Here is a 20,894-nt window from a genome sequence, read left to right on the forward strand (position 1 = left end):
TAGAAATTACTATTCTTATTTTTTAAAGAATACCTTTTTTTAAAGATTTTTTTTATTTATTTATCCATGAGAGACACAGAGAGAGAGGCAGAGACACAGGCAGAGGGAGAAGCAGGACCCTGGGATCACAACCTGAAAGACAGATGCCCAACCACTGAGCCACCCAGGCATCCCTGGACTTGGAAATTAAACCCAGACCTGACTCCCCAATTCTCCCTCATAGCTTTATCTTGCAGATAAGAAAGTGTGACCTTGTAATATAACATTTTGCAATGTACAGTGTTTTATTTTCAGGAAAATTGACTTTCATAAAAATTCTATGAAGCTTCATAACTGTTTTTTATCTAATTTTACAAATAACAAAACTAAGATTCAGAATGATTAATTAATAATAGTAATAATAATAACAGCTAAGTTCTGTGGTACATTTACGATCACCACTTTTCTCATATTAACATTACAGTGACTTTATGGGGCCAGACCTATTATGATCCCTCTTTTTTAATATGAGGAACCTGATGCAATAGGAGTTGCCCAGACCACATAGCTTGTAAACCATAAACCCTCAATCTGAGCTCAGGTAGACAGACTCAAGAACTTAGGTTTGATAACTACCACACTAACCCAGATAGCATGATAACTCAGCAGGACCAAGAATTCCAACTACTGATTCTAATTCCGTGGAATTATTATATTCTTAATAATGCTTATTAAAATCATGCTAAATAAAAATGCAGGATACAAAAATGCTTTTACAGAATAATTCTAAATAAACTGTATATATAACCATATGTGTATACACTATATTTAGTATATATGACACTGTATATATTATGCTTACATATAGACTGATTTAACTGACATGTGCACAAATATATACAGTGTTTATATATTTGGCTAATATAATTTTCAAATTTTTGAAATTAAAATTTTCTTCTTTACATCATTTTTTACATCTTTATTTTACACAAAAACTAGGTGCTAATTTTAGTCAGAAGAACTACAACAGGTGTTTTTCAAAGGAAACCATATCCATTTTAGAAAAATGACATTTGATCTATGTCTTAGAGTAGGGGTTAGCAAACCCTTTTTCTGTAAAGGGCCAGATAGTAAATAGATTTGGCTTCGTGGCCATACAGTCTCTGTTGCAACTGCTCAGCTCTGCTGTTGCAGGACTAGAGCAACCACAGACACTTCATAAATGCTTGAACGTGGCTCTGTTCCAATAAAATGTTACTTATGGACACTGACATTTAAATTTCATATAATTTTCACTTCTTTTGATTTTTTTCAATCCCTTAAAAATGTAAACACCATTCTTAGCTCATGTGCAGTATAAAAAAAACAGGCAGAGGGCCTGTGGATTATATTTGCTGCCCACTGCCTTAGAAAACGAACCATCTACAAAGACACTAGGCATGAAAGAATAAAATAATTCCAGTTTGCTCTAGAGAATGGAAGTGGGGTAGAACCCTGTCATCACACTTGTTGAGAAAGTACAGTTGCTGTAGGCAGTTGCTATATAAGGAAAGTTCCTTTATCCACAGGTGGTATGTTCCAAGACCCACGGTAGATACCTGAAACCCTGGGTGGTACTGAACTCTACATATATTATGGTTTTTTCCTATATATCCATATCTATGATAAACGTTTTTTAAAAGATTTTATTTATTTATTCATTCATGATAGACAGAGAGAGAGAGAGAGAGAGAGAGAGAGGCAGAGGGCAGAGAAGCAGGCTCCATGCCGGGAGCCTGATGCGGGACTCGATTCCGGAACTCTAGGATCACGCCCTGGGCCAAAGGCAGGTGCTGAACCACAGAGACACCCAGGGATCCCTTATGAAAAAGTTTAATTTATAAATTAGGCATAGTAAGAGACTGACGACAGTAATAATGCAATAGAACGATGATAGTGATATACTGTAATAAAGTTATGAATGTGGTCTCTCAAAATATCCTACTGTACTGTACTCACCCCTCTTGTCATGATTTGAGATGATCAAATGCTAATGAGATGACACAAAACGAGGTGAGTGATAAGACAGTGTGAGGCTACCTGTGATCTTCTGATGCTACGTCAGGAGGCGCATCTGCCTCTGGACTGTGGTTGACTGAGAACAACTGACACGAGAGAGAGGGAAACCATGGATAAGGAGGAAATTCTGTGCCAGGAGACAGGAATAGCTCTCAGGTGTGCCACCTCTCAGGAGGTTGGGGAAAGATGTGGGAGTTTCCACTGGAGGAGTGGGATTGCTTTAACCCAAACTAGCCTCAGCTGGTCTTCTAGATAAGTCCTTGTTTCTATGGGACAGCTCATAGAAACTGCAAGATCACATTTAAAAATCCTCTATTGGGGGGCACCTGGGTGGCTCAGTGGTTGAGCGTCTGCCTTTGGCTCAGGTCGTGATCCTGGGGTCCTGGGATTGAGTCCCTGCAGGGAGCCTGCTTCTCCCTCTGCCTGTGTCTCTGCCTCTCTCTGTGTCTCTCATGAATAAATAAAGAAAATATTTAAAAAATAAAAAATAAAAATGCTTTATTGTATGTGGTTCATGTCTGTTAAAGCAGAGAGAAATAAAAGATATAGTGAGAATCCTTCAAATATTCAATTTGACCAAGGAGAGTTGTCTGTTACACGTTAGAGGGACTTGAGATCATATATCCATTGTTGCCTCTAAAGAGAAAAACTTTACAGAAAGGGAGGTCAGCCAGGTTTCATTTGTCAGGAGGCAAGAGAGGGACTGGCTCGATGCGCAATATGAACTAGCATTTTTGGAGCTTGTCCGGCAGACCATTCCAAAATAACCAGCATTCTGTGAACAGATCCCTGTGACCTCTGCCCCACTGTTTCGAAGGACCAACAGGACCAGCTGCTTCTGGTGTTGCTCCAATGGCGGTTCCAAGAGCTATGAGCAGAGGAACAGAACTTCAGTTGGACAGGTCTCATTCAAAAGATAGCAAAAGACATCAGTGGAAATTCTTTGCATTCATCTTGTCTCCCCTATTTTTGCTGTGACCCTCATTTAAATTTTTTAAGGGATAGGGTTAGGAGGATGAGGCACAATGGCCTTACATGCCTCCATGTCTTGCCTCTAAAATTTGACCAATCCAAAAAAAAAAAATTAGAGGTGTATAAATCTGCAAAAGTGGAGAGGAAAGGGAAGTGGTTTAAACTCTGAAAGTGTGACTGGGCAGTCTGTATATATGTATATGTGTGTGCGTGTATATATGCGTGTGTGTATGTAATACGTATGTATTTGATCCTGTATCTCCTTTACCTTGTAGAGCTGATCTTAGCATAGCTACATTTCCAAAGCTAAGTCTTTTAAGGCTCCTAGGAACATCACAGAGGCATAGAAAATTAGTAAGAACCATACACTTTATGTTTTATGTCTTTCCTCAGCATGCAGAGGGTTTCCCCAGGCTACTTCTCTGCAGGCTGGCAGAAAGAACCAAAATTATAAGGTCTCATTTCTATTCAAAACCAATTCTGCTTTTTTTTTCTTTTCTTTTTTTACATTATACAGCTAATAAATAAATGAGGACCCAGTACTAGCAGGCCAAAGATTGTTGTTGTTTCAAAGATTTTTCCTGGGCTCCTATTAAGAAAGGCAGTAGACATACACAGAGAGGGACTGATTATTAATTGTCAATAATCCTTATTTTTGAGGCTATTTTTATTAATTTTTCTTCTATGTTTTCTGGATTTTCTTTTTTGCTTGTATAATTAAAGGAACGATCACGAATGCTGTTTGATTTCAATAATACTTATGAAAAAATAAAGACAGAGTCAGTTGATGGTTGATACATGAGAGCAGAACCTGAGTGAGTAATTCTCAGCTCAGAGGCACTTGGGGAAATAGTTAACTTACATGATGCGGTTTTTGTGTTAAGTGAAAAGAATCCTACCTGCTTTTATCTATCCCCCTTTTATATTAATATGTGAGACCATTTAGTAAACCAGTTTGAAGTACTTCTTGTTATTAGGTATTATTCTTCAGTTTTTTAAAGCACAACATTCTTACCTCTCTTGAACTTTCTTAATACTATCACAGACCAGGTTTCCCTGAGAAGCTGGAAAACTATTTTTCTGGGTGTTTGCTCAACCCTACCTGGCCCAAGTTTTCATGAGAGCTTTGTTTTTTCTTATTCAAGTCCTTCATTTTAAAAAATGAACTACAAACTATAAGTAATATAATAAGATCTGTTTTGGCTAACAGTAAAAGGCTAGTCTGAATTAGAGAAAGATTCTATATTATAAAACATCATTTCAAAGTCTGGTATTTCTTGGAAGTTCATGGATTCACTGGAATGAGCTGTATGTTGTTTAACAGATTTGCTTTGAACACCAGTCAGTCATGGTTTCTAATTCAGATATCAATTGTTCAAATTTAAATGGAGTCTCTTCACAATTTAAAAATTTCCCACAAATTCCAATTTGTTTAATTTTCTTACCTTATAAGTCCTTTATATAAAGATAATGAAATGTGAAATTCCAACAACTGTACAAATGTACGTAAGAATACAACTTAGTTTTTTTGTCATTGTTAACAATATAGATCTGATGGAAGGCATAAGAATATGTTGAGACCATCACAGTGCCTACACATAATTAGTGCTCAATAAATATTTGTCAGGTGAGCATAGGAGTTATTATAATTCCCAGCATTCCATTAGGGGACAGTGGATATGTGCAGAGAGTACCAGCAGTATTTTCCATTCTCCCTCTCATTCTCTTCAGTTGCTATAGCCGATAAGCTTTTAATCTTATTTTTGTGCTAGCACCATGCAATTTAGGTTTCTTCCTCATATAGTATCCATTAACACATAATCTGAGTTGAGATTAATTACTAACATCACTCAACAGATTAGGACCTCAGCACTCTGAGGGACCAGATGACTTGCCCCAAGCCATGTGATGAGAAAACAGCAAAACTGAAGATCTGTTTTGCTCCTCTGAGAGCCTGATCCCAAGCCTCCTCCTCCCTATGTGGCTTTCTTTTTAGTCTTTAATGAAATGCTGGGAAGATGTGTGAGTGAGAGAATCTGGGTATGGAAGGTATCGCAAAGATGTATGTGTTCTACAAAATTCAGGAACTTAACTATCACGACATATAAATAAACTACATCCACCACGACTGTTATGCTCAGTCATTTGTTAATCGTCACCGTGCGTATGTTCTTTAGATGTATTTTACTTGCTGACATCAGCCCCATTCGTAAGGAGCAAATGAAGTGGCTTAACCCAGGATAGTTAAATTCTATTTATAATGTGAAATGATAAAAAATACTCCAATCTACCCAGTCCTTGATTGTTCTCAAAGCTTTCCACATCCCTTATCCCATATGATGATCCTTCTAATAACTCTCCAGAGTAGCTGGAGGGTGACAGAATTATAGCTGGAAAGCTGGGAAGATTATAGCACAATCTTCTCCTATTTCTGTGACAACACAGAGGTGGAAATCGAAAAAATAAAAAAAAATACAAGCTAGACTGAATGCTAAGGAATAGCATGGGATGGAGAACGCTGTTCATTTCTTGTTTCAGTAAGCTACAGAAAGACAACAAAGGCTACTGCGCCCAGTACAGAGGGGAGGTATGTAATGCTGTCCTGGCCAAAGACGCTCTTGTTTTCTTCAACAACTCCTACGCAGACCCTGAGGAGGCCCAAGAACTGCTGGTTCACACCGCCTGGAATGAACTGAAGGCAGTGAGCCCATTTTGCCGGCCGGCTGCTGAGGCTTTGCTGTGTAATCACATCTTCCAAGGCTGCAACCCTGGGGTAGTGCCCACGCCTACACCTATTTGCAGGTAAAATAAAAGAAGAAACAGATGGGAAAATTCTCTTGAAGGCAAACAGGAAGAGCTTTTCAAAAGAGGTTGTCATGTGCTACGATAAAGGCAAAAGGTGGCTTTTGTCCAAAACAGAAAATAATTAATTGGACAGAATTCCTACCATGTAAATCACTGATGACATCCTATAATCCGAGGGCTCTGAGCTTCTAGAAAATGTCATAAAAGCTATCATACTCTACTTGTTATTGTTTGCATTATCATATTCATAAATATTCTAGCTTTCTAGGAAATTTTTAAAAAATCCTTAAAAAAAAAAAAGGCCTAAACAAACATGGACCTCAATAGTAAGCAAAAATAGAGAAAAGGCCCATTTCAAATGTTTTAGCACTATCTGCCCATGATTATGAGACCCTGGTGAGCATTTCAGAATATTACTTTCTATAATATGCATATTATTTTAAGATACATTCCACCTGATGTTCTAATTTAAATACTAACATTCTTTCTCACGGTGGTAGTGGTGATGGTGGTAGTAAATAGTGATTTCCTTAAAACCCCCATACTCTTTAAACATGGAAATTCATAAATCAACGTTTGATAGAACTATTTTGCCTTTATTTACTTCTTATGTAGGAAAGACAGGAATCAAACTGGCTTTTGAGCCAAATAGAACAAAGTTGAAATACTATTTGTACTGCTTTCTAGATACATGTGATCTTGGCTAACCTTCAGTTTCCTCATCTGCAAAACAGAGAGGATTAAAGGATAAATTGTTCCCGTGGAATATGTTAGAAACCAGACAGATACTGTTTTCTTCTGAAGAAAACACATGAAATCTACCAGCACAGCACATTTCCACCTCTGTTTTGATAAAACCAGAAACTATTTAAATATTGATATAATTGTAGGGCAGTGAGGTCATTAAAACAGAATGCTCTATTCCTCAACACACTGCAAATTTTGAGGGTTTGGAGAAATTGTAAGAGGAATATAGTTTGTTTGTTCCTTCACCCAAGAAGATTATATTTTTATCACACAGGACATCTAAGTATCTCTTGAGAAGCAACCAGAATTAAAATTGATCGCAACTTTGTATACTAGCACAAAATAAATTTACTGAGTAACTTTCCAACATGTATATCCCTAGGCCAGTTTACATGCAAGAGCCACAGATGTTGTTTTTAAGATTGAGAATAATTTACCTCTTTTGGTCTTTTTAGGGAAAAAAATCCCTTTCAATGAGATTTCAAATTTATTAGAATAGTATAATCATCTCCTAAATCTTTAAGTCAATGGTAGCATAAAGAGATTTCTTTCCTAATTCCAATTGTTATTTCAATAGTACTTGTTATCTGAAAATTGTTTCTATTTTTTTAAATCCTTGTGGTTGAACATTTCATTCACAATGAAAATATATAGTCTAAAATTTTAGTCTAAAATATAGTCAGAAAATATAGTCTAAAAATTTTCACGTTAATATCATATTGAGGTCTTCTTTTGTCTGACATATAATTGTAAAATAAATTAGACACTTAAAAAAAGACTCTCTACTTTTAAGCTACAAAATTCAAATTTATTATGTAGATATTACTATAAACAGTAATTAAATTGTCCAATGCTTTCTGCCCCTAAGGAAGTTTCATCTATTTGATTCAATAATTTGCTAGTGATACAGTAAACCTTTTCACAGGAAGTGTTTATTCTAAGGATGCTTCCTTCCAGTTCTGGCATCTTCTGCTTTTTGCACCAACAGCATTCAACTAAAATTGAACTTATTGTTAATAACTAGTAAGTCTGCTCTTCAGAGATTCTCATTTTATGCTTCCTTGCTGTTTTGGTAATGGCTTTTATGATAGCTTTTGTTTGCCTTATCCTTCCAAGGGGTTCAAAGGTGTTCAACCAATTTGCATTTCTAGTTATTTCTAGTTTTTTTGTGAGATTTTTAAAAGCATTTTATTATTCATGGTTTTCTTCTCTGTCGTCTTCTTCTTCTTCTTCTTCTTCTTCTTCTTCTTCTTCTTCTTTTGGTTTCAGGAGTAGAATTCTATGATTCATTATTTACATACAACACTCATCACAAGTGCCCTCCTTAATCCCCATCACCGATCTAGCCCATCCCCCACCCACCTCCCTCCATCACCCCTCAGTTTGTTCTCGATCTTTTTAAGAGTTTCTTATGGTTTGTTTCCCTTTTTATTTCCCCCCTCCCATATGTTCACCTGTTTCTTAAATTCCACATACACTCATGGTTTTCTAATCATAAATAGTAATTAAATAATTTGTGCAACTTTCCATGAATGACAAAGAATTTCTTTTATTCAACAAATATTTATTGAGCTTCTACTGGTCTCCAAGAACTATGCTAGGGCATTTGTTCATGAGGCTTACATTCTAGCAGAAGAAGAAAATGAGCAAGAGATATAATAAATAAATAACTTCTATATTACCTTAGGAGGTCTCTTGTATCATCAGAAAAGAAAAAATGAACACTAGGTTAAGGGAGATCAGGAGTGCCAAGGATGGCAGATAAGTTGTGATTTTAAAAACATGGTGTTGAAGGTAGGCCTAATTAAGTATAATTTGACTGAATACACTTGATCTTTAAATTTTATCTGGAATTGTAAATCAGGTTAGTATTATTCAACTGTTTTCTCTGCCAATGTTCAATTTTTAGACCATTATTTTAGCTTTTATATTTGATAACATAATCATATATACAACTACCTGATACAGACCTCTTATGTATCCTTGATGCTCACTTTCATTCATATCATAGAAAATCTTTGTTTTTATTAAATTCATCTCTTGTTCAGCTAGAGTAAGTATTTTTTTTAGAAGATTGTATGTAAAAAACTCTTTACCATAATCTTGTGTGTTTGTGTTTTTCTTTTGTGTGGGGGGGTGGTTTTAACTATTTAAGTCTTGTGTTACATTCAGTTTTCCTCAAAATCTTATGCCCTCTTAATTGTTTTTTTGGCTGTGTTGCCATGAAGAACATATAGAGCAATCCCGAATCTTGTTCCTTTATAGGGAATATTTTTCTCTTGCCAAATGGTAGGGGGATTTTTTTTTAATCTTTGAGATTCAAATATTTGTGAAATTCATCTGGGAGTAATTCTATTTTAATTATTTTCTTTCTTATCAATAATATAATGTGCCTTAATGATCAGGTTTACATCCTATCTGTCCTAAGAATGTTTTCTTTTAGTATATCTTCGAGTATTTTCTTTTCTTTTTTTTTTTTTTTTACATGTTCTAGTTTTCTTATTGGGAAACATTATCTGTACTCTGGATTTCTTGCTGGCTCTTCCTCCTCAGCTGTCTCCGCACACAACAGTTTCACTGTTCCTTCTTTCTCTCTGCATTCAGTTCAGACTTGCCAAATTCTCCTCTGTTATTTGTCCAATGTCTTGCAGTCCATTTCCTTACAAATTTTAATGACAATTTTAAGTCGTTTGGTGTCACTTTCACTTCTTTGTGGTCTTTATTTTCTTCGGTTACTACTATGTTCAAGTTAACTTGGTCTTCAGTTTATTTTCCATTTCATCCTTATTTTTTTTCCTTGTGAAAAACTCTTCTATAGAGGTCATCTTTAATACATGTCAATGAAACAAAGCAAAACAAATAAAAAATTTTCTAATGTGTTCTTCTGTTTAGAGCAAAAAAAATAACTCTCCAGGGTATTGGCTTCCTCCACGTAATGTGGGCTACAGAATTTTTTTCACCTGCCACGAATTATTTTTGCCCAGTTTAACAGTGCTGTCTGAATGCAGAAAGTTGTGTTTGTGTGACCCACAGGTGGGACCCAGCATAAGGAACAGCAAACTAAGCAATGCTCCTCTGGTTCTTCAAGTTCTCAGAAGCCTGGAAAGCCCCATTGCTCTCCTTTCCATTACAGACACTTCAAGAATTCTAAATCCTATTGTTGTTCCCAGGACCTCATTGTATCCCATCACATTCATATGCACGGCCCTTTCATTCCACACATGTTCAGTTGGTGCACATTGACAGGTGGTTGCCCAGAAAAGTGGCAGTGTAGGCATGAGTATTTTTAAAAGACACCATTGTGACATATATATGTATATGTATACACACATATACATATACACACACACACATAATTTCCTCCTCTCTGAATCCTGTAGATACTGAAGGGGCAATATTGTTAGTAACTCTAATTTCTTTAATAATCTTTCCTTTTATTTTTAATCCCAAACATCTTAATTTGGAGTTAACCAGGTTTCTCCGATGTAGTCTATCCTATTTTCTATAGGATGAGCTTAAACAAAATATACAAAAAATATACACAAAATTCTAATTAGTCCAACTAGTCTTTCTTCAGCCTCTTCACTCATAATAAAACACATGGATGAACATAACATTTCATATTTAAATAGATTAAATTACTCTGGCTTTTTCAGATGGAAGCACACACAACAATGGGATAGCGGCAGCTTCCCCAAGGCTTAGGTGGGTAAGGACCCAAAAGCCCTCCTGTAACCTGCCAGAAAGGTGGCGCTCTTCTGTTCTGGTGGACAACACATGGAGAGGCACCAACTGTGCCCTTCAGTCCTTTGCCCAGTAGCCTTGAGATTATAGGGAAATCTCTCAGGCTGGAAACTGATTGACGATGATCTATGACTTTTATTACGTGTGTTTCTTAAACTCTATATAATTTGTTTCTGTCACTCTGATTTATTTTAACATGAATTTGAGAGAATGCATACTAGGGATGCCTAATCTGTTACTTTTTGAACTTCAAAATTCTTTTCCCCCAGGAACATGAACTAGGCTTTCAAAACAAAACACGATAGCATTTCATCTCAGGGATAATATGCTATATTTCATAAAGTCGCACGTTATTTACAATGAAAGGATCCTTTCAAAAACACTTTTGCAAGAACAGACAATGTACTCTAATGATGTTTTGAAAATACAGAATCTAGGCTCTGCCACAAATTTGGCCTTAATATGCTATGATTCATCAAGTTTCGTTCTCCATAAAATATTTTAGAGAGTACTGCCTGGCAGTAAAGGAGCTTTTCTGTGCAAAAGAATGGCTGGCAATGGAAGAAAAGGCTCACAGAGGACTCTACCGATCTGGGATGCACCTGCTCTCCGTGCCAGAATGCAACAAGCTCCCCAGCATGCACTGGGACCCCACGGCCTGCACCAGACTGCCATATTTAGGTAACAGAGTTCTCTCAAGACTTCAGAGGTTAAAACAAATATACTATTTTGAAGAAACTAAGTTGTGAACTTAAATCTCCTAATATTTCTAGGCATTTCTAAATTATTTTTTTGAGTTCTGCCCTTTTTAGATACCTAATCACAGAATCCTACCACCTATCCTAATTGCACAAATTAGCATTAGGGTTTAATTTCATTTGTTCAAAAAGAAATTAAGGAGCACTTTTAACTGCTGCTTAAGATCTTATTTCATAAGGGGATCTGATGAGAGCTTGTAACATCTTTTGGAATGTGCAGAGAACTGGCTAAGAAACCTCCTATTATGTCAGATGAGTGGAATAAAAGAATAAAGTCCCCCTTCTTAGCCGACAAAGCAGATTTCCAAGCATGCAAAAATAAGCCACATGGTTGAAAATGCTGATCTCACAAAACAAAGCTGAGTTGCTGCATGTTGTTTAATGAACTTCATTTGTAAGGAACTATGTTGTTAGCCCTAACAGCTGGTTTAACTTCAATGACACAATCCTTTCTCATTCGAATGCAAAGAATGTTTTCTGGTTGTATACTGAAAAACTGAAAGAGAACTTGCATTTCTTAGCACTCTCTCACAGAATATGTGAGGTATCTGGATGCTCATTTAAAACAAATTTTTATCCTTTCCCCCTCAGATTATAAAAAAGAAAACTTAACAAGTAAGTAATTTTGTTTGTGCCCTTCAACCCTTATGTGTATGTAATTGGATTCGTGCATGCGTATTTACACTCCTACTTCATGATGTCCAGAACAGAATGTACGGCCCCTCTCAAAGGTTTTTTGCTATGCTTACTGGCATAAAACGTGAGGAAGATCATCAGAGATCTCAGCTTACAGCTTCTAATTAGGCCATGAAGAGCACCATATTTACTGAACGAAACAAATATCCATTATCCCAAGGTTATAAGTTGTTTTCATGGCTACAAAATCAGCCAAACTGAAAATGTCCCCTTTTGATTTCACATTTTTGTTTTTATATCATCTAATTATTTACAGATGAAAACAAATTTTATTTCTTCATTGAACCAATTTGTGATCTTCACTTGTGACAACAGATCTTTCTTTTGGAAGATGGGTGCTTTTAAGATAGCTAATTTCCAGTAGAAAGTTTACAGGGTCAAATCAAACGGTTTTTTATAAGCAGGTGCCTCAAAATCCCTAGAAAAGAATTCAAGAAGGTTGCTTCCAAAGAGACATCCTAGACACAAAGTTGGATGAGATGATGCTTTAACCTACCAGAATGGAGAAATTCAGAATGAAATTAGGAAACCTTTCATTTCAATTAACTTCCTCTGATTTGAGTGTTCTAAGGCTTAAATCATAATCATTTCCTGTGATCTATCTTATGGGCCTAATTGCCTCAGCACCTGGATAAGAGCCAGGTCTTGATTTTACCAGCTTCCTTCAAGGACTAAGACTTACAGTATTAAAAAGAAAGAATGCTACTGGTCCCACTTGAATGGCTCAGTGTTAATAAACAAGAGAGGTATGGAAACCCTAAAAATCTATTATTTCAGAAGCCTGTCAAATTGTTATTTCCAAATTGAAGGAATGAAAAAGAAATGGTTCAATTCTTTGTCATATAAGCAGCTAAAGTTTAGTTTGATTAGACTTCTAACTGGTGACTGTGGTCTTTGTTATCCTTTGATTGTTTACTCATTCATCCATTCAAGCATTCATTGGGGGGGTCTCCTGTGGAGAACGTCAGTCCTACATTAGACAGGAACAGGAACACACACACACACACACACACACACACACACACCAATTTCTGCCTTGTATACTGATTCTAAAACATGTGAGCAGCATAAATCAGCTACAATAAGCCAGTTTCCTGCCCTCAAAAACCTAGTTTTATGCTATCTTTGGTACCTGTAAGAAAATGAACAGCAAATGTCGTCAACGGATCATTGCACCTGACCATGTCATGGGGAATGTCTAAAAGTGTGCTCCCTGGTTAAATGCAATTATTATTGAAGAAGTTGGCTTGAGTTTTTCAGATAGGCTAATATGTTAAGCAAAGAAGGCATGGAGTGTATAAAGCCCTCAAGTATTTCCTAAAGAGTTTCTTGATTTCTGAGTAAACTCTAAAAGATATTACCAGTTCGCTTTGAAGGGTGATGGAAAAATTTTTTTCTTTTTTTTGCTTGAACGTACACAGAATTTCAGTAGTTTTCACTTTTATAACTTTTTTGGAAGTGAAATATCTTTTTGAGCTTGTAATGCCTTCATGCTATTTGTCTCTTTAGCAGGCATTTCACTATTCCTGAATTCAGTAGGGCTGTATATACTTTATGCTTGTCCTCAGACGTGTTTGTGGGTGACACAGTCTCTGTATCCCAGATCTTCAGATTAGCTTTCTTTCACCTGTATAGTTGAAAGCTCTGTTAGCTGGATACATTCATGAAAGACATTTCTCCTCTTTCAGGAATCTATAGATGTGACTTCACTCTTTTCTTGCTTCTAGTTTTGAAAATGACTGGTCATCTACTATAAGCCGGATTGCTTTCTCCTATAAGCAATTCGTGGCTTCTGTTTAGAAAGAAACTGAGGTTTTTCTCTTTATATCCCTGTCACCTGCATGGTGGAAATCCTATAAAATGGTGTGTTACTGAACACCTATTTCCAACTCTGCATTCAGGACTTTGAAATCAGTCGTGGAAGTCAGGCTGCAGGCAGACGATCTTTCTAAAGCAAAAAGCAGATCGTGCTACTCCAATGACGCTAATCCATCCGATGATTCTCTCCATTTACTGCACAGCAAAGTCCAAATTACCTCCCATGGCATGTAAGGCCTTTTATGACCCAGGCCTGATATCTGCAGCCTTGTCTATACACACTCCCCAAGTCAGCACTGAAACCTGTAGTTGCACTTTCAGGAAAGCACTACAACTGTTTGAGTTGGACCCTGATAAACGCTGGTCCTTCTTTATGAAATACTACCTCCCTTCCCACCCCCAAACTCCCACTCCACCCACACACTTACACCTTCAACTGGTTATTCCCGATTCATCCCTTACATTTAACTTAAAATTATTTACTCTAAAAACCTACCTAGTAAGCCTTGACCTGGGCCCCAGGATGTTCACAAGCATATCAGTCTTCTAACACTTCTTACATTCTATGATAATTATGGGCTTCCTAATTGTTTCCCAGCGAAATACTTTAACACAAAGACTTGTCATGTCTACCACAGTATCCTTGATACCCAACACCAATATGAACTTAACGAATATATTAATGTATGGATGAATGAGTGAATAAAAATTCCCCTGGCAATCAAATGGAAAGGGTAGAGATAAAACTGATGACAGAAGAAAAAGACAAAAAGAAGGAGATCCAGATTGATCATTTGAGTTTAAAGAGATAGCCGATGTCGCTCTAGGGAAGGCCACAGCAAACAGATCAGAAGCAATAAACAAGGAATAACAAAGCTATCCAGAAAGGAAGATATCATAAAATTCATAAAACAAAATTATTATTCAAACAATGCCAATTTTTTTGCGTTTTGAAAATAAATCTTACTAAGTCATCATGGATTATTCCCTAAATATGTCTGATTTTTTTTTAAAAAAAAAGATTTATTTGTTTGGGGGAGGGGGTGGAGACAGAGAGGGAGAGAGAGAGAGAGAGAATCCCAAGCAGACCTCCCACTGAGCATGGAGTCCAACACGGGGCTCAATCTCATGATCTGAGCCACAATCTTGAGTCAGAAACTTAACCAACTGAGTCACCCAGGTGCCGCAGGTCTGATATTTTTGATTAAAATATTACCCTTATATTTACTAATGAGATTATACTACCAATTTCACAAATTACATTATATTCCCTCACGGGTAAATATGGTTTGAACTGCCCTGCAAAATCCAGATATAAAAACAGTCACCTCTTCCTGTCTTTCAATGATTGCTCCTACTTTATTATTAGCAGGAAGTTCAGCTTTCCAATTTAAGCCCCCCACCCCACCCATCTTGGATTGATTAAAAAAAAAAAAAAAAAAAACCTTCAGATGACTCAGTCCAAAGAAAGTCCGTTCAGCTTTCAAGCCAAACGTAAAGGAACCTGGGAAGTCAAAGTCCACCGTTGCTGTGATACCTGATGAGATGTGCTATTATTGCTGCTGTATGAATGCACTGCTGTGCTTTTCTTCCAGTTTCAGTGCCTGAGCTGATGGTCTTCCTGCCACAGCAGTGACCAAACTTGGTCTCCATGGGCTCTGAAACCACGTGCTACCCACTGGTGCTCAGGCCACAGAAACTGTGTCCACCCCTACATTAAGAAGTCATATATGGGCACCCCCTGAAATGTCTGCTTTTACAAGTGTCCCATTTCAAATAGTTTTAGGCATCTACTGCAATACAAGTTTTCTTTTGACTTTGTGATCTGTTACTATTCATATATTTCCTTTTTTTAAAATATATTTCCTTATATCAACCACATAATTCTTTTACTATGTTATAGCCAATTGGTAACATTTCATATAGGATTTTTGAAACCTACGTTCCTTAACTAGGTATGCACTTGTCTTTTGTGCTAATATTGCCAGGTTGTATTATTAATATTATAACTTTCTAAAATAGTTTGGTAGATTTTTCTCATATTGGAACATTTTATAAAATCTGGAAATTTTATCTCTTCTCGAGACCAAAAGAATGTATCCATAATTCTGTAAGAGTGACTTTTAAATTTCCTGGTTGACTACCTTCAGATTTTCTGATTTTTCAAATTTGGTAATACGGCCCTATCATTTTTCTAAAGATTAAAAAAATGTAACTGCATAATTACGTTACTGCATTTTTATTTCGATCTGTCATAACTCTTTTACCATTCCTAATTTCGTATGTTTGTGCCTTTCTTGTCTTTTAAAAATTAAAATTCCACTGATTAGACCACTTTATAAATATAAGATCAACTATTGACCTATTTTTAAAATCTAGCATTTGTGGTATGTGTAATTCTAACTTATTAATTTCTGCTTGTACATGGCTGTTACTTTCTCATCTATTTTTCTGTTCTCTGTAGTTTTGTTTCTTTTTCGAAGTCTTGAGTTAAATGTCTAGCTCATTCACTTTCATCCTTTTTATCTAATGAAAAGAGATAATTCTATGAGTTTACCACTGAGCACGGCTTTGGCCAAAGTTCATATACTCTATCAGAAGGTCGTTTTCTAATCTGTCACTATGGCTACTTTTTACTTTTTGAGTGAAAAGTTATTGAATTTTTTCTTTTTTTTTTTTGATGTCCTGTTGGATTTTACTTAGTCTACTGTTAATTGCATTTTAGTCAAAGAATTAATCAGTGTAATTTCTGCTTTTGAAATTAGAGATTTCCTTCCGTGCCATGACAAAAGACCATGTCTGCCAATATTCCACAAATATTTGAAACCAGGGTTTATTCCCTCTGTGTAGGGTTCAAAGTACACTGTCTGCTATTAGAACATTCTTGTCAATTATATTATCAAGGTACTCTGTATCCATGCTTTTGTCTTTACTCAGTCAATTAAAAGAATATAAAATATATATTAATAAGTTTGTTTTAATAGGTATACAGTGGACTTTGCACTCTACAGAGTGACATGAACATGGCATCTTTTGGTTTCCAGGGTAATGAAGATTTTACCTTGTTTTCATATTGCAGTGACCTTTTTAATAGGACTTTGGCAGGAGTTCAATTTTTATTTTTACTTTATTTTTGTTTTCTTAAAGATTTTATCTATCTCTTCATGAGAGACAAAGAGAGAGCGAGGCAGAGACACAGGCAGAGGGAGAAGCAGGCTCCCCGTTCCCCGATGTGGAACTCAATCCCAGGACCCCGGGATCACGACCTGAGCCAAAGGCAGACGCTCAACCACTGAGTCACCTAGGCACCTCAGGGGTTCAATTTTTAGATGAACCAACTTCTCATTTGTGTCCTAATATTTCCACTCTTCATCTTTTCTATTATTTTTGTTTTGTTTGTAAATCAAAAGTAAATGTGTAAAAAGCTCAGCTTTAGACAATCCTGACTCCAAATGCAATTTCATGAAATTATTTAATAACTTCATAATGTCTGTAACTGTTGTCAGGTCATAAACAACATGATACAGTGTAAAGATCACTAGCCCAGGATCTGCATTTGTCTTAGAAAGGAATAGTTCCTTTCTCTGGGCCTCATCCTTAAACTTCTGTAAGTTGCTTTTACTTACAACTGGATCTCTGGGTTCTTACACTTGGACTTTATAGATATATAGCCAGGGAGAACCTGACACATGAAACCATATTCTTAAAATTAAATTCAGTTGACTAAATTTGCTTGAGTTCAGCGAAGATTGCTTGAATGCAAAGATTGCTTCTTGAAAGTTTAAGAATGAATGAAAAGAACTCTGGTTTACTTACAGCATTCCCACCCATGACGTCCTCAAAGCCGAGTGTGGACATTCCAGACTTGCCTTCCTCTTCTTCCTCCTCCTTCTCTGTCTCACCTACGTACTCCATGACTGTAATAATCTCCATCATGTCCAGCTCTGCTATATTTGTACTTCTTACTGTAACTACTTTTTATTGCTGCCGAAGACGAAAACAATGGAAAAATAAGAAAAGGTGAGATTCTCATTTAAGCTGACCACATGTAGTAAGTAGCATTTTAAAACCTACAAATTGAATATTGGGGACAGGAGGAGGAATTTTTAGAACACTGCTCATCTCTTTATGACATCAGTTACCATGCTTTAAGATTAAGTGCCCCACCACAATCTTTAAAAATATCAATAACAAAAAAAAAATATCAATAACTTTTTGCCTGGATCACATGTCCTAAAGTTAATTTTTCACAGCAGATAACATCTAAACAGTAATTTGGAAGAATATGGCTATTCCTGTTCCCAGCTGCCCCCACCTCTTGGTCCTACTGCCATGCTAGATTGGATAGGAACAAAATTCCTAAGAAAAGGTGACTTCTGATTCCCAGATCAAATGAAATATCTCTTGCTCTAAAACTGAAGGGTCTTTGGCTGCCTTAGAATAATTTGTTTTGTTTCCTCCTAACATCGTACCCCTGTAAAACCCAAGCCTGAGTACAAAGATCCCACCTGATTGGTCTTCCCTGTCTTACCTACAGAGAATCGGCAGCAGTAACCCTCACTACTCTTCCTTCTGAGCTCTTGCTAGACAGACTTCATCCCAACCCCATGTACCAGAGGATGCCACTCCTTCTGAATCCCAAATTGCTCAGCCTGGAGTATCCGAGGAATAACATCGAATATGTGAGAGATATTGGAGAGGGAGCATTTGGAAGGGTCTTTCAAGCAAGGTAAAGTTACCCATGTGAAAAATCTTTCCACCGAAATACGTATTATCTGAAAAGTTACCAGACCACTGCCTTGATGCCTATGCTGTATGTATGATAATTATTATCAAATAATTCTTCACATCATTAACCCCAGTTTACTGACCACTATACTTTGAATCTTAATAATTTTTCCTCCCTGATGAAAAATAGGGCTGGACAGGAGAGAATCTTCGTTTGTGTAGTGTTCAAACTACATGCGATTAGCAAAGTTTAAGGAGATTCCTTTTTCAGAAAATAATTTTATCATACATTTTAATCATAATTTCTTGCTTTGTTTTTGGCAAATAATTGTAAATTTTACTTCTCTTCCATTTTCTATGCTATATTCTCCACTTTGTTTAAAATTTACTTTGAACTAGTATTTCTACTGAAGGATTCAGAGCCTCACATGTGTAGATATGAAATAGATGTCCACAGAACGGCAAAACAGAAATGGGGGGAAAATAACACAAAAATGCCAGAAAACAAGGAGCTCAAGGAAAGAGTCATATAAGGGCCAATGCTAGCTAGCCTGTTTATTTCCTCTGTGTGAAGTGGAAGGAAATACCCTTTCTGCATGGATGTGGCTCACAGACACACAGTTGGGCCAGAGAACATGGACTTGGTTTTTAATCACCAACCGTCGCATTGTCCTGGTGTTCTTGGGCAGGACACAACCTTACCACCACTCGTAGTGGCCCTGGTACGGAGGTTACATGTAGGATTAATGAAAATCCTACACAAGTATTTCTGGGGAACCAAATAAATATATGCAAGGCATCATTTTAGGCTTCAGAAGGAAATAAAGATGAGTAAGCCATGGTCCCTGCCTTCGAGGAATTTAGATTCTGGCCAGAGATTAAGGGTTTAGGACAGTAATGATCATCTCATTGGGTCTGTGTACTTTAGAATTCCTGAAATGTACGAAGAATGCATTTTTAAAACCATCTGTGTTGAACATAGCCCCACTGATTTTGATTCACTGGAATCAAGGAGTTTTAAGTACAATCTACTATTGGTATCTTTCTTTGATTCCATGGCTTTGGGAAAGGCTGCACTAGTGGAGGGAATGTGTATGGATGTGGGTGGATTCATGTGGGCACGTATGATGTTCTTGATCTTTGATTTCTTTCTAAATAAATGTATCTCTAGGGCTCCGGGCTTACTTCCCTATGAACCTTTCACCATGGTGGCAGTGAAGATGCTCAAAGAAGAAGCCTCAGCAGACATGCAAGCTGACTTCCAGAGGGAGGCAGCCCTCATGGCAGAGTTTGATAACCCCAACATTGTGAAACTCTTAGGTATGGAACTAGAGGTGGCGAAATGTATTGCATCCCCAAAACAGAGTCTTTCCAAGTTCCCCTCCTTCCTCCCGCTCTTGTGCTTTTTCCCTTCACTTCTTCATCAGAAAGACACCTCTGTTCCTTCCCATGTAATATTTTCTGCACCGGGGAGTGGAACACTGCATGGAATAAGCTCAATTCAAAAATTTGGTTTTTTAAAAACTTCTCAGAAAAATATGCTGTCATTTCTTTAATCTTCTCTCTAGCATCTATACATACACTGATTGCCAAATCCCTGGAATTAAAAACCGACCCCCACACTTGATGCGATGAGCACCGGGTGTTATTCTATATGTTGGCAAATTGGACACCAATAAAAAATAAATTTAAAAATAAAAAAAAAAAAACAAAAACAAAAAACCCAGCCCCCAGATCAATAGGCCAAGATAATTAGCATTCACTATTTCTCTTCCTTTTTGAACGGAGACTTCTAATTTTTGCCTGAAACAACGATAACAGATCTGATCATCTATTTTCCCAGCACCGTGAAATTGTGCCCAAACGATCTAATCTTTCAAGGTATCCCATTTCCCTCTCGAAGATAGCAACAATCTAAGATTTGCAAATAGCAAGAATTTAAGATTCTCGCGCCGGGATGTCCTCCTGGCACTAAATCCGAGGCTCTATTCATAATATTAACTTTTTTTTTTTTTTGTCTTTCTGGAACGAATATTGTAAATCCTAAATTTTGCAATGTTTTACCGAGTGCTTCACCTAAGATCCCGGATTGTTTGCCATGCTTTCCGCGTTTCAGACCGCATCTTCCTTATCACCCTTCTCTGCAGAAGTAGCAGAAACCCAGAGCATCGCAGGCTCAAGGCAGCCCCCCCTCTCCATTCACTAGATCGCTCCCCAAACCTTTCTTGAGCGCTGGCCAGTGCCAGACACCTGGGAGAGGGGAGGGGAGGGGATTTACAAAAGGATAAGACGCGATTTCTGCTTTCAAAGAGCTAACAGGTTGCAAGGACGGTCGTCACAGGCTGGCAGGGGGCAGGCCACCGAGAGGCGGGAAAGGCGGCGGGTGGTGGGGAGCGCAGGAGGGGGAGAGGCGAATGGGAGACGCCCCGCCCACACACTCACCCCGGGACAAACGGGGTGAGGGCCGGGCTGCGATGCTGTCAGCAGAAATCTGGGCGCCCCCCCCCCCCGCCCAGGTGAGGGTTCCCGACCTGGCCAGGTGCGGTCGGGGGGCTCCGGCCGGAGGGCCCGCTGCCCCCCCGCCCCCCC

The 20,894-nt window shown here is 37.5% G+C and overlaps 1 protein-coding gene across 1 annotated transcript in view; it reads left to right on the top strand.

Moving 5' to 3' along the window:
- The window catches only part of MUSK (muscle associated receptor tyrosine kinase), a 105,484-nt gene that overhangs the window by 68,089 nt on the left and 16,501 nt on the right, over positions 1-20,894 (top strand). The window contains exons 9-14 of the mRNA XM_049115950.1: positions 5,548-5,811; positions 10,811-10,986; positions 11,655-11,678; positions 17,396-17,597; positions 18,115-18,306; positions 19,477-19,625. Of these exons, the coding sequence (XP_048971907.1) occupies positions 5,548-5,811; positions 10,811-10,986; positions 11,655-11,678; positions 17,396-17,597; positions 18,115-18,306; positions 19,477-19,625 (1,007 nt within the window). The remainder of the gene's footprint in view (positions 1-5,547; positions 5,812-10,810; positions 10,987-11,654; positions 11,679-17,395; positions 17,598-18,114; positions 18,307-19,476; positions 19,626-20,894) is intronic.

The sequence above is a fragment of the Canis lupus genome, chromosome 11 (assembly GCF_003254725.2).
Source record: "Canis lupus dingo isolate Sandy chromosome 11, ASM325472v2, whole genome shotgun sequence".
Classification (NCBI taxonomy): Eukaryota; Metazoa; Chordata; class Mammalia; order Carnivora; family Canidae; genus Canis; species Canis lupus.